Raw genomic sequence first — 15,306 nt, 5'->3', positions numbered from 1 at the left:
CCTTATACGTCGGAGGCTTGCCTTACCTGAAACATTCTAATAGAGAACAGATATCCTCGAATTTCTGTGCACATCGTTTTTCTCTCTCCCCTCCAAAAATAACACATATAGTTTTGACACCAGGTTAAAGTGAGATGTACGGGGACTTTAGAAAATGTGAATTTACTTATTCCACATTTTGTTGTGTTACACAGCCTGAACTCTCAATTGATTAAGTATATATTATCATTTCTATCAATCTTCACACAGTACCCCATAATGACAAAGTGAAAATATGTTTTTAGACATTTTTGCAGATGTATTAAAAAATGAAGTACAGAAATGTCTCATTTAACTAAGTATTCACAATACCGGTTGCTCGGGTTTGGTCGGACAACCAACTGAATTTGGAGTGTCATGGCACAGGGGTGTGAATACTTATGCAAATGAGATATTTATTTTCAATACATTTGCAAAAATGTCTAAAAAAAAATGCTTTCAATTTGTCCATTTATTTATTTCTGGATCAATTGTGAATTCAAGCTGTAACACGACCAAATGTGGAACGAGTCAAGGGGTATGAATACTTTCTGAAGGCCCTGTAGCTCTCACTTCCCTCTACAGTAGTGTGAAATAATCATAACACAATACACCAGAGGTGATAATTAAGTGTGTTTTAAATGGAAACATGTCACTTGTTTTGAGACGACTTGGGTTTAGGGTTTTATGCATGTTAATATTCATATCAAGCTGTCAATCATGTTCCCAACAGAGCTTAGTTGTGTCGCCTGATAATAAACCCAGATGGACTCCTATTGCTCCTGAGAATGAATAAGTACTAACTAATACTGTCTGGTTCAGTGGGTGAACCAGCACAGAAATAGAAATGACTAGGGTTTACTGAGAATGGTGCGACAAACCAAAAAAACATCCAGTCAGCGGCAATCCTGTGGGCGAAAACAGCTCGGTGATGAGAGAGGTCGAAGGAGAATGGCAAGAATCGTGCAAGCTAACAGATGTGCCACAATCACACAAATAATGTCTCAGTACATCTCGGAAACGCATCTCTGGGAACGCACGACTCGTCGATCCTTGTCACTATGCTATTGCAGTGGGTTCCATTCCTATCAGCTAAAAACAAGAAGAAGCAGCTCCAGTCGGCACGCGATCACCACCACTGGGCAACTGAGGAGTGGAAAAACATCGCCTGGAACATGACAGTGAGTTCATTGTACTTGAGTGGCCAGCGCAGTCCCCAGACCTCAACCAAATAGAGCATCTTTGGGATGAGATGGAAGGGGCCGTTCGCAGCATGAATCTGCAGCAACTACGCAATACCATCGCATCAGCATGGACCAACATCCCTGTAGAACGTTACTAACAGCATGTAGAATGCCCCTGGATAATTCAGGCTGTTCTGGAGGCAAAGGGGGCTCTGACCCTGTACTAGATAAACTTGCCAGTTAGTGTATATCTATGGTGTGAATGACCTCTTCCCCCTCTCTCTCCTCCCCTGAAGCCCTGTGGCAGTCATTCACTAGCGAGCAAAATCGTTTTAATTACTGGGCTGTCCTTCAAAATGCCATCATAGAACACTAATTAATGCCCCACTAATCTGCCTAAATATGCCCGGGCTAATTACGAAACATATGTCCACTTTTCACGGAGCACAATGTGAAGCTGATTCCATTAAGACCAATTGAAATGCTGTGTTCGACCTATTCTGTTATTCCTGGTAGAAGATCATGGATCGACGATTCTGCTTATTTATTTATATATTTAGGTTTTAGATATGGTTTCTGAATATGTGCACAGGGATAAGGAAGTAATTCCACAGTTTATCATCTCTAGAGCTTTGTCATCTTGTAGTTTTCTTGTAACATTCGTCGCGTGGAAATTGCGCATAAGGTTTTTGTAGCAGGAATGTTATCCTATTCTGTACGAGTCTTTTTGATTTGACTATTGTCGGGAGAAAGTACTTTCCTCTGCAAAGCCATACATACGATAACTTTATGTTATCTTGTGTCATGGAGTTACAACATCTGTATTTACCTTAAAATAAATAAAATGGACATGGCTGACAGCTTGAACAATTTAAAAGTGTAACGTTCAAACTTAAAACCCAACTTTTCTCAAAAGCAAAAATGTTAGTAAGTCAGTAACTACAGTATACTATGAACTTGTTAGTCAGAGTTGAGTCAACTTGGTACCAACAGCATGGTACCCCCCCCCACCCCTTCATATAGTGATGATAATAGTGAACTACATTTAGTCGTACACAGTCATACATACATACCTCTCACCATGTTGACACAGAAATTCATATCCTCATTCTGATCCCCTGCTTCCGGTTTTGTTAACAGTTGCATGACATTGTTTTTTTTAAATTTGTTTTGTTTCTTTTTCATTTGAATCTTTTAATTTTCCATGGTGAAGCGCATTCTGGACATCTCTCCTCCGTTGTACCCTTTTCTGACTTACTGTGTCATTTGTTATGATTTGAGTTATCCAGACTCATTTATTTGTTTATCTTGGTGCCCTCATCCGCCCATCTACCAGGATAGAGCTGCTCCCTCCGTTTTGCCTCATCTTGTGCCGCATGATATTTTGGTGGTTGAAAAAAAAAACAACAGTTCTCCTCTACTCATCTTCTTGTTTATGTTTTTTTGCGCCATTAAAGACTGATTCTGAAACATCCCCCATTTTCGATTTACAACAGGAAATGAAAGGCAACAAAATCTTTTCTTGCCATCATCCTTTTTTGGGCCTTGTGCAGGCAACCCCATTCTGTCTCAAGAAAGTTGTGTGTGAAAGAATGACTCCCGCCCCCACAACATCCTACCCCGACCCCAACCCAACCCCATCCAACCCCGCCTTCTTTCTCTCAGCCTTTCTGCATATACATGTCTGTTTTGAATGCAGATGGCATAAAAATAATTTTATTGCCACAAAGTATATCTGTTTTTCTATTCTATATCTGTTGCTCCTAGTAGAAGGCATTTGTGGCATGCATATACGTACGTGACTGTACAGTAGACTAGAAGACCAACTTCCTGTAACTTCCTCGGTGACTCCTCCTCCTTCTTGCTAATGCATGTGAATTTGATTGGCAGCCATTTTCTATGCTTCTAATTCCACCCATAACTTTGCTCTCAGGCTAACCCTGCCCCGCCCTGCCCACTGTTGTTATGTGTTTAGGGGCAACAGTGGTGGTTTAAAACCCAGCCACTGTCGCCCCTCCTTCTTCTGGTCTTGTTTCTGTGTCTTTGTTTGTCTGTGCATGTCTGCCAACCTGTTGTGTCTGTCCTTACTGTTTGTCTGTGATTGTTTTGTCTATGTTTTAAAACTGTCAACCTGAAACTACCCTCTGGTCCTGAGAGAGTTCCACAAGAAGGTGACAGGAACAGTGCAGGAACAGAATATTCTACACCTGGGGCTGACTCCATTTCAAGAACTACAGTTGTGCACTGTACCGTCCGATAAGTAGATGACAACACAATTTAGGACACTTCCCCTGACTTACTTTCTTATCAACCCTCGTTTAGACAGCTAAATCTACGATAGATGTTAGCCCCTTCAGTAGTTGACAAAGTGACTGATCAACCAGGAAATCGCCATGCTCTTCAAGTCTCTTGTGAGGGGTCATCGTTACAAAAGATGCCGCTGATGATCAATCACTTTGGTTACCCTAACCAATTCGGCCAATCATTACATTGCACATTTACATTTTAGTCACTTAGCTGACGTTCTTATCCAGTACAACATTCGGCGACATTGTACATTCTTTTTCAAATAACCCAAAGAGCAGAGTGGCAGGTCGACAGGTACAGTAGAGAGTTAATTTCACAGCGCCACTTTCAGTCTCACGGTGCCTGCATAAAACCAGGACACAGGACAGCCATCCAGCAGAAGGAGAAACGACATGTAATAAAATCTTATGAAATGTAACCGCGTGAGCCATTAGATTAGAGTATCAACGACGATGAATAGGCCCAGCGATCTAATGGAGGACTAACCTAATTCTGCATGTCTCTTTAACACATGAGGCGGCAGGGAAACCGGGAAAGAAAAGCCATTGAGGAGGCTGTGTTAGATCGGGAGCGATGTAGCCCATGATTTCTTTATCGTAGTGCTGATGATATGAAGGACCAGGACGAAGCAGGGGGCGTCAGGCGGGCGACGGGCGCGATGAGGAGGGAGTGAACTGTGAGCGGGATGGATCAGTGACTCTCTCTCCCTCTCTCCCGCCTAGTGGCATTAGGGTGGACCTTGGCTGGCTGGAGCTGCCGTCGTCAGGCCCCGTCGGGCTGACTGTCACTTTGACACAGGCCCCAGATCAGTTTAAAGGTTATTCAGCTGACATGTCATCGGAGCGGTGAGGTGAGCTTAATGGCCCTTCGACAAATCGACCGGCCGACAGGGGACTTGCTTTGCTGCTTTACACCGCGGTGGCTGGCTGGAGGATGCCAATTTAATAGGTCGGAGTGCACCCAGCCAGCCTGCCACACTGTCCTACAAAGGACAGCACAATCTGACAAAAAAACCATCCTAGCTATCTGCCGTTAAGGGATAGGGCAGGAGGACACCCCTCTGAAAGTAAAATCTCTCCCCTGGGTTATCTGCCATGTCCCACCCACACGCCCGGATAAGGGACACCCCTGTAGAGTAGGACATTGGTGCTTCCTCACAAACTGGTGAAGTCTTCTTGCTGTCTGTATTCTGACAAGCTGTCAATCTTCTCCTAAATGTATGCTGCTGAGATTTACCTCAAGCGGAAAAGATGAACTTTTAAGTTAATGCTTGGTAGAAAGCTCAGACTTCCCACGATGTACCTGTATGTTATAATAAGCCCAGGTGCTGTATATCCCTTTTAATGCTCTGACAGTAAGGGCTGGATTCAATCAGATCCGCTTTAGCCGACATCCGCATAGCAGTTGTTTTGGCGGTGTCGGAGGTGGAACTGCATTAGAGCTGTCAAATCAAGAAGTGGCTCCTGGCATTATACCGAAAGCCGACATTGCCACATGAACAGAAATCCCATGCCGCCTTGTTTACAAGTTTGAACACTGGTATGTAAGATGTAATCTACACCTTGATTAGGCTGATTGGAAATCCGCCCTATTTTGTTTGTGATGTTTCTATTTCAGTGTCATTATTTCTGTACAGCCTACACTTTCTTGCTCTGAACCTTGTCACGTGAGTGGGATGGGTGTGGCTTTGTGAGAAGGGTTGCAAGGGCAGCTGCTCACCGGTTTGACAACTCCAACTACCGCGTGTATCCTGGACATCCGGCTAATAAAACCTGAAACTTGGGGAGGAGAGTTACTGCAGCTCTCTGCAGATCTTGACCAACATCCTGGTTCCCTAAGGATGATCGGGGTGGATGTACTGTATGTGTAGGTGACCAATAACATTTGAGTTGATTTAGTGAGGTCGAGGACGGTTTTGTTCAATCTGCTTTTGTCCTGTCTGGTCTGACTCCTCCGACATCAGCGTTCGTCTGTCTGAAGGAACACTTTGTTTTTAAAGGATGGCGTCAGAATGTTAGTGCATCGCACTGCTTCCCCATTTAGTCTCGAGGCTTTCTTTCGAGACTTCATCACCATGGGAGAAAGAAAGAGAGCGAGAAAAAGAGAAAGGAAACACTAACTAGTGTACCTCCAGGTCTGCTGAAGTGTACACTGTAGGCTTATCACAAAGCCCCTCCGTCTTGACATTAGCTGAGAAAACGAATACGAACGGCGTCTCGTTAAGCAAACTCATTAGAACGTGCAGTGTTTGCGCTGAGGTAAAACACTGTGAAATGTGCAGCGCTAGTAAGAGAGCTAACGCAGAGGATTAAAGTGTTTACTAAAACGTCAAGGTCCTCTGGCAGGCTTTTGCTTCCCAGAGCCACACACACCTCTAAGAAACACAAACACACACACACACACTCTCTCTCACACCCAGGCAGCTCCCTTCGGATGGGATGCAAAGGTTTTGTTGATCTAGCAGGAAAGCTAACAATTGCCAAAAGCTTTTAGATGTTCAGGAATGAAGCAGTGAGCGAACGGATGCAGACAAGACCAAGACGATACAGGGTAGATGGAGATAAACAGACTCTGAAATCACTTAGTGAGCGATGCTACTGTTTATCCAACAAGGCAGGTAGCCGATTCCTGATTAAAACATTACCATAGCCACACATTGGCAACAGAAACGCTGAATTGGTGTACAGAGCAGGGTACATTGTCTCTAGACTAAACACCTGGGCTTGGCGGTGATCCACGGACCCTGTATGTTGTTGGCTAAATAACGTGACATGCACATTGACATCATAAGGCAAGTACCAACCAATAACACTAAAGATATTAAAGCTCTCTTTCATAGTGATAAACCTAAATATACCATTTCATCCGCTCACATCTCTCAGAGAACTGTGCCAGAGCCAAAAGCAGAAGAACCTGGACTATAGATCTAAAAAGAAATGTTCTTGTCCCCATGGGATCTGGATAGCCTCATCTCCTTGTGCCCTCTTGTGGAACTTCGTCGGAACATTGTTTATCTGTCAAGCAAAGGCTGTTGGATATGCATTAGCATAAAACTGAACGAAACTAAATGTAATAAAAGCCGACGTTAATTAATTAACTTCCAAGTTGATTAATTAGGTAAAGACTATGACAAATGGTTTTGCTTCTTCCTACCAGATGGTTAATGTAAGTAATAGTAAATGGTTTTTTGCCTGAAACAATATACCCTACAGCCTTTGGTAAATGACCTTTAGTGACCTTTAACCCCCTCCTGACACCATGACCCCCAGCTTGCTGTACTGTTACTGTATATTACTCTCCCTAAATGCAACTTACTTAAAGCATGCACTAACCATGAACCTAATGGTAAAAACAACAAAAATATAAAAATGTCCAATATTACCTAACCTCTCTCTGACGTACACCCAGATTGCACGCCTGTTTTGTGTTTTAAAAATACTAACAACAGATATGTATTTCATAAAGAAATAACTAATAATAATGTTATTATTATTAGTTACTATATGAAGGTGGTGACAATTTCCCCTACAAACTGTCCCTCCTCTCTACGTCTGCCTCAGTGTGTGCTTTCTGGTTGTTCATCTTTGATAGTGTGTGAGAATTTCTTATGCTTTGAATTTCTTGCTTGCCAATTGTTTTTTTGATTTGTCTGTTTGTACATATATGTAAATATACATATATGTGGATATCTATGTTAATTACTGAAATTGCTCCAAATTACCTCTTTTACAATCTGATAATTAGCTTAGAAGTGCTATTGATAATGTTATGAAGACATTAATTCTTAATGAGTACATTTCTTCATTTTTTCTGATGATTTTGATTGGTCGACTGTGGTTGGAAATCCACAGCTCTGATTGGTTCCCCAAAACACCTGACCCATTGTACAATAACAGATTCCGAAATCATTTTATTAAGAAAAAATAGAAGAAAACTCAAATGCAAGTATCCTCACCACTATCTGTTTCAAATTGTTTCAAAGCTGTTCTTACACTGATATATTCTTTCCTGTTATTTAAATTAGCAATTTTGATTACATTTGGATTAGAATGAATTCATTGATTATTAATTTGTGCATGGCAAAGAAAGAAGTTGCAGCTTAGGGTTTGTAAAAAAACTGTGTTGAAAGTGCTGTTCTCTTCTGTAGATGGGCATGTACATGCTCATGGTTTGTATGTCCCCATCCCTTCCTTACAGCCAAAAGCTCTAATGCCGCCCGGCCGCTTCGTGCCACCTTTACATGGACATGGCAACTGACGTACACATTCACCCCCATCTATGTCATTTTTTACCTAGTCTGTTCATAGGTCTCCCTCCCCCCTCCCACCCCCTCAAACCCCCTTTCCATAGAGAAGTAAAGATACAGTCATCCATTCGTTCAAAACTAATGAACAACGAAGTTCAAGTTAAAGGAGAAAAAACGCTCAATAATCAGACTGTAGATATTTATGGAGAAGCTACTTAAAAGCAGCTTATCTCTCACAAAGCCAAGACTTATCTATAGATGTACAGTTTTCTTTTTATAAAAACAAAAACGAATATATCAAAAGTTTAAAAAATAAAATAAAATCCTGAACAGAATGGTGAAGATTATTTTTCATGTCATGATGTGTGGATGTATGTGTTGTTTCCTCCCTGTACCATCCTGTCTAAAAGAGAAATAACTTACTCAATTAATCAAAATTGTTCAAAAGAAACTAACCTAACTTGTCCAAAAAGCATTCTCACACAACTTTCTTTTGTAAATTGTTTTCTTCCTGCCAAAATCATGCGGGCAATTTGTTGATGTAAGTGCACAAAATTGATGGTATGCTTTCTTCCTTTTGAAAACTATTTTTTTTGTAGGCTATATTATGATTTTTCAAGCTGACTTTATTTCACCTCTTTCTACGTACTAATCCATCTTCTGGATAAATCTATCTGTGCCTTTAGTTTGTGAATGTTGAAGAAGTTTGCTCTAACTCTGTTTGACAGTCTGAACTGTGTTTGCTTTGCTTTATGTATTTTTTTCCCCTTTGTTTTCTTTTGTATCATTTTTTATTGTTATTAGAGATTTGCATCTTCTTTTAGTGCCCTGTTTGTGACGAGCCTTTGCAGTGTATAAGCTAGCCACCTTGGCAAGAGGTTTATGCAGATTCAACCGACATCTGAATGTTACTTTTGAATGTTTTTAGAAACAAACCTAATAGTAAAATAATATAATAAAGGACAAGAGAAGGAAATGATAGAAATGATAGATACATAGCAAACTGCCATGTTCCAAGACTAGCCAAGAACACACATACAGTAACTGATACTGAGATAATACACTTGACAATAAATAAAAGCAGAACATTCAGTTGTTGTTGTTGAACTGTCAGGTGACTTTGTGCCATTGTGGTAACTGTATAAGATAAGTCAAAAGGCAAGGGGCTAGTGGTGGAAGCCTACTGAAGTCACCATAGAGATATATTTTGCTCAGTTTCATTGAATTAGACCCTAACAATAGCTACAGAAAGTTTAGCCTGGTCTCTGCACCCTAGAGGAACCCGACAAGGTTAACCACTATCTCCATCATTATTTACATTGGCCAATAATCCAAACCCACGTGGGATATCAATTTCTCACTTCATGCTGATGCCCTATTTGATTAACCAGCTGTGTTCTAGGGATGGAGAAAAAGCGTGACACCAATCAGGCCATCGAGGACTAGAGTTCCTCACCCCTGAGTTAGAACATACACTGAGTGTACAAAACATTAGGAACTCCATCCTAAAATTGAGTTGCACCCCCTTATGCCCTCAGAACAGTCTCAATTCGTCGGGGCATGGACTGTACAAGGTGTCGAAGGCATTCCACAGTGATGCTGGCCCATGTTGACTCCAATGCTTCTGACAGTTGTGTCAAGTTGGCTGGATGCCCTTTAGGTGGTGGACCATTCTTGATACACACAGGAAACTGTTGAGCGTGAAAAACCCAGCAGCGTTGCTGTTCTTGACACACTCCACCCGGTGCGCCTGGGACCTACTACGATACCCCATTCAAAGGCACTTAAATCTTTAGTCTTGCCCATTCACCCTCTTCATGTAAAATCAAATCAAATTGTATTAGTTACATTTGCCGAATACAACAGGCGTAGACCTTACAGTGAAATGCTTACTTATGAGCCCCTAACCAACAATGCAGTTTAAAAAAACATGAAAAATAAATAAAAGTAACAAGTTAAAGAGCAGCAGTAAAATAACAATAGCGAGACTATATACAGGATATACCAGTACCGAGTCAATGTGGAGACTATATACAGGGGATATCAGTACAGAGTCAATGTGGAGACTATATACAGGGGATACCAGTACAGAGTCAATGTGGAGACTATATACAGGGGATACCAGTACAGAGTCCATGTGGAGACTATATACAGGGGATACCAGTACAGAGTCAATGTGGAGACTATATACAGGGGGTACCCGTACAGAGTCCATGTGGAGACTATATACAGGGGATACCAGTACAGAGTCCATGTGGACACTATATACAGGGGATATCAGTACAGAGTCAATGTGGAGACTATATACAGGGGATACCAGTACAGAGTCAATGTGCGGGGGCACTGGTTAGTTGAGGTAATATGTACATGTAGGTAGAGTTATTAAAGTGACTATGCATAGATGATAACGACAGAGAGTAGCAGCAGTATAAAGGGGGGGAAATGCAAATAGTCTGGGTGGCCATTTGATTAGGTGTTCAGGATTCTTATAGCTTGGGGGTAGAAGCTGTTTAGAAGCCTCTTAATGGCACACATACACAATCCATGTCTCCATTGTCTCAAGGATTAAAAATCCTTCTTTAAACTGTTTCCTCCCCTTCATCTACACTGATTGAAGTGGATTTAAGTGACATCAATAAGGGAGCATAGCTTTCACCTGGATTCACCTGGTCAGTCTATGTCATGGAAAGAACATTTTGTACAGTCAGTGTATTTCTCAAGCTTATATTGTATCCAGACAGCCAGACACTGGCAACGCTAGACCAGACAGAATCAATACAGTTACACCCTGGTGTGTAGGTTCCAGAGCTACAAAGCCAGCAACGATAATGATATCTCTGTCCACAAAAAGAGTACACTTGTTATTGAACTTGAAGTGTAGGAGTTTTAGGTGTGGTAAAAAGTATGTTTGATATTTTGGCTCACCCTTGCACATCCCTTGCAGCCTTTTGATGCAATGTATACATTTTTATGGCTATTGTTTCTTTTCAGTTTATGGTCTTGTTTGGTTGGTTGGTTCTGGTTTCATTGAATTTGCACTGGTATAGTATTTTCTGTTCTTTATTATTTTTCTTTAACGTTGACATGATTTCCTTTTGTTTGTTTTTTTGTTACGCTTTGCTTTTTATGTTTGTTGCAATTACTTTCCGGTGTCTGATTGATTAGCTATTGTCTGCATTCAGAACGTCATGCATGTCCTCTAACGTGTCTCTTTTCTGTGTCTGTTTGCAGGAGGGGAGTTAGTCATCCCCGTACTTGTAGAGGATCCCATAGACATCCCTCCTGTCTCCACCCATTCTCCTTTCATCCCCCTCCCCCCAACCCTCCGCCCCGTCCTCACCATTATCGAGGCCACCAAAGAGTCCCTGCCCATGGCCACTGAGGCGGGGGTACCTTGCTTGTCGGACCGAGGCAGCGATGATTGTGATGATGGTCTTGATGGTGGTGGTGGTGATGATGATGATGATGATGATGCAATGGTGATATCGGGGTTTGGCTCTGGTGAAGCTTTCGACTCTAGCCTGCCCCCCACTGACGATGAAGATTTTTACACCACCTTCTCCCTGGTAACAGATAAGATCTTGACCACGTCGGCCTATGAAGGTGGCTACAAAGCTCTCGCGCCCAAGTGGGAGGCCAAGGACTTGAGGCCTAGCAAAGCCTCAGAGGCGGGTAGGACTACACCCACCCCGCCTCTACCCAACCTCGGGGGCACTGTAGCGGAGGCATCCCTCCCCTCGGACGGCACGCCGCCCAAACTGCCCGCCGGGAAAATGGACAACCGCGAGGTGATCAAACCCCTACAGCCAGACATTGTCCTGCTGCCTCTGCCGACCACGTCCTTCGACCTGGACGGCACCAAGCCCCGCGGGCCTCTCATCACCTCACCCATGCTACGCACGGTGCCTGCCACGTTACCCACCGTACCCGTCGTAAGGCGGGTACCCCCTGGGGCCTCGGAGGTGATACGAGAATCCAGCAGCACAACAGGCATGGTGGTGGGCATCGTCTCGGCCGCGGCACTCTGCATCCTCATCCTCCTCTACGCCATGTACAAGTACAGGAACAGAGACGAAGGCTCCTACCAGGTAGACGAGACACGGAATTACATCAGCAACTCGGCACAGACCAACGGCGCCGTGGTGAAAGATAAAACGCCCAGCGGGGGCAGTGGTGCCAAGGGAGCCAGCAGCAAGAGACCGAAAGACAAGGACAAGGAATACTATGTATAGAAAAAATCAACCATTCCCGACTGCAAACAAAAAAATATAAAAAAACTGTTTGGAGAAAATAGGAATAAACGCTTGACAGTACCATATTGGGAGCTGTAATTCAAAAAGGAAAACAAAATCTGCTCATGAGAACTCAAAGTGAATGAGTCCAAGTTTAAACATTTTCAAATGTACTGTGACCTAAAAGCACACTATGGTAAGCATACAGAGAAACAGGCTGATAGGGACACTACTATAAGAGACCTTGTTGTGACGAGATGACGGAGCTCTGTCCGGAGTCGTTGCCAGAGGTTTGGCAGTGTAAGATACTTCACTGTTACTTCGCTATCCCTCCCAAGTGACTGTCAGAGATGTGTGATCCTTGGCGTAAACAACCTTGTCCATTGTAAACCTGTAAAATAACAAAACAAACCATTATTTCGGCCATTCTGAGCATGCATGTGAGATGTATGTGACGTGGTGCTGGCATCTGTGTGAGGGACCTGAAGATAAGAACGAATGGTCAGTTAAAGATAAAGTTTGAAAGACAAAACATAATTAGCATAAAACATTTCCATTTCTATGCCTAGCATTGATATGAGGGAAGGTATGTGTCTGGTGGCTAATGTGTATTTTTTCCACCCTATGTTTTTTGAGGGATGAGAGACATTGTCAGGGCTGACCAGTCAATGCTTAATAATGAATGGTAGTGCAGTAATGTATCTCAATATTTTTTAAACCTTTTTTCCCCCACCAGTCTCAAATAAGGATTTGAAATCGACAGTATGCATGACATCCACAATCAAGAGGGTATTCAACCATACTAGAGTGGATGCAGCAGGCAAAATGCTATGTTTATTTTATAATATACTTCACAGAACATTAGATCCCAGATAGCATTTTTCTTTCAATTTATTTTGTTTTCCATAGAACACTGATTCAGTTATTTGTTACGTTCTGTTTGTCCCATTTCTCAGTGTGTGGAGGTTTATTCAACGTCGTGACGTCGGAGAGATTTTTGGTACAATATTGAAAACAATGTGGCTAACGAAGACTTAACCAATGTGAAAAAGTTTAGCATTTTTTTCTGTTGTCACAGTCAACTGTGTCAAAACGACAAATATGTTTACATATGTTATTGCATCATAGCCGTCGTCCTTTGCAGGTCAATATTGTACATAACATTTGATTTTTTTTTGTATTGTACAGACAGATCATTTGAGCTGATTTATTTTCTCGGTGTACTACAATACATGACAAAAAATCTAACCTTTTTTTGATGTTGAGAAAGTGATCATTGGAGAAAGACTGGAGAAAGTGATGCTGTACTTGCATTTTGTTTGTAAGGAGAGGAGGAAAATGTTGATAAGTTAGAAAATCTAGTATTTTTGGATGATGTTTCTAAAAACGCATGAATATTTGACCAATGGGAGAAGTCAATCGATATTGTACTAGGGCCTCCTGATTTTGGATTATGTTGATTGCTGATTTGTTTTTTAATTATTTTTTTTACATAAAAACAGTGAAGAGAAACATAATAATAAAGAACGAATCTGGTGGAGTTTTGAGACCCAGTACTGGCACCTTATTAATATACAGGATTATGTTGTTTTTACTGTGATGTCTATGTTTCTTCCTTTCGGTTGTTGCTGTTCTTTTATATTTATGTTTCTTATTGTGCAGTTTTCATTTCAATTCCTATCATTTTTATGACAGTTTGGGCTGGCAGCACATTTTTTTTTTTGTATTTATTTATTACTTAATATATTTGATTGTGTCCTGTTCAGTTCGCATTCTAAGCAAATCTCAAGTCGTTGTGCACATTCATTTGGATTTTGTGTTGTTATTGCTGCTTTTCAACCCATTAATAAATCCCAGCAATAAAATGTTCTTCCCCAAGTTTTCAATGGTAGATGATGGTTAGCTGTCTGTCCTGTGGTGTGAGTGTGAATATATAATTTAAAAAAGAGTATAGGCATGAATGGAAGGGGAAAAGAATGAGAAAGAGAAAGAGAAATAAAAATGGTTGACATGGAGAGGGTTTACAAGCTTTTAGAAGTACATTCATCTATAACAGAGCACAGAGACAGGATTTGTTTTCTCAACCTGTGTCCATTACCTAAATCATCTTATTCCAACATGGATAAATCATTTTTTTCTATTAAAAGTAGGGCAGGGGCGATACCAGTATCGGGGTACTCGTTAGTATCGTGGCAAGGATACAAAACACAAAGCGGATTGAACTTCTTTAGGAAAACAGCCCTAATGTTGGAAACAAACATCATTATGTTGTCATCCAGAGTCACATTTATTTATTTTCTAATCTAGAACACATCATATTTTATATACAGCAGGTTTTTTGAGGACCAAAGAGTTTGGCCTGCTTATGTTATCATGGGAAAATGATTGCCATACTGGTTTCGTCACAGCCATAATTAAAAGTCCTGAACGCAATAGTACATTTTTAGATTCATCTTCAAGTAATCTTTTAACATGACCAGATATTCCTCTCTAATTCTTTTTTACAAACAAGGTTTCCATCCAACCTTTTATGCGAGAAAAAGCACAACAGACCTGATGGAAACAGCGAATTTGTCGGTCAAACAAAACACGCTAGACACGGTGGGAACTTTTTGTGTCTGTAAAATGTATTATGAGAGAAATAGGGGGTGGAAACAACTTTATGAGCGAATATTGATATAATAATCATATGAAAGTCAACTTGGAGTCACGCAATGAGTTGTGTGGTCCTCCCACTACAAGACTACAGATTAAATACGTTTTGATGAACACATGGGGATGGAAGTGCATGGTGATGACCTAGATTTGACTGGCTACCCAAACTCTTTGCCCTGACAAACGCAACCCCACCCACAGAAGTTAGTTTCTTCTCTGCAATGAGTCTGGATCTGATGCTGCGTTCAAAACAATTGTTGAACTCGGAAATCTCCGACTACAGTGCGTTTCAGACAACTGGGAACTCGGTAAAACACTAGCTCAGACTGGGAAAAATCATTTTGAACGGTCATCCAACTCGAAATTCCAAGTCCCGAAACTCTGGCATCTTTCTAGAGCTCCAACTTTCTGACCTAAAGGTCACTGACATCATGATTTGACCTTGTTGAATTAACGAGCTGTTGGCTAGAGCACTCATACCAAGATCAGAGTGGGCACGTTCATCAGTAGAGTTGGTTGGAAACTCATTTAAATTAGATTTTTTTTAATCGGGACGTGGGAATTTAACCGCAAAACGTATTTTTATGTGCACTACGTCATCACGCACTGCCTTTTACCTGCAACAAGTCAATTAGACAAAAACACATCTCTGGTGGGAAAATAT

The 15,306-nt window shown here is 41.5% G+C and overlaps 1 protein-coding gene across 6 annotated transcripts in view; it reads left to right on the top strand.

Moving 5' to 3' along the window:
- The window catches only part of LOC135505824 (neurexin-3b-like), a 450,362-nt gene extending 436,497 nt beyond the window's left edge, over positions 1-13,865 (top strand). For 3 of the 6 annotated variants that reach the window (XM_064924997.1, XM_064924996.1, XM_064924995.1), the window contains 2 exons: positions 4,126-4,144; positions 11,693-13,865. In XM_064924997.1, the coding sequence (XP_064781069.1) occupies positions 4,126-4,144; positions 11,693-11,987 (314 nt within the window). In that variant the 3' untranslated portion in view covers positions 11,988-13,865. Of the gene's footprint in view, positions 1-4,125; positions 4,145-10,986 lie in introns of all 6 variants that reach the window. The other 3 variants (XM_064924993.1, XM_064924998.1, XM_064924994.1) reach the window with 2 other exon arrangements.
- The last annotated feature ends 1,441 nt before the right edge of the window (positions 13,866-15,306 follow it).

Source organism: Oncorhynchus masou, chromosome 19, assembly GCF_036934945.1.
Source record: "Oncorhynchus masou masou isolate Uvic2021 chromosome 19, UVic_Omas_1.1, whole genome shotgun sequence".
NCBI classification, from domain to species: Eukaryota; Metazoa; Chordata; class Actinopteri; order Salmoniformes; family Salmonidae; genus Oncorhynchus; species Oncorhynchus masou.
The sequence above is the reverse complement of the archived record's forward strand: the minus strand, read 5'-3'. Positions and strand labels throughout refer to the sequence as shown.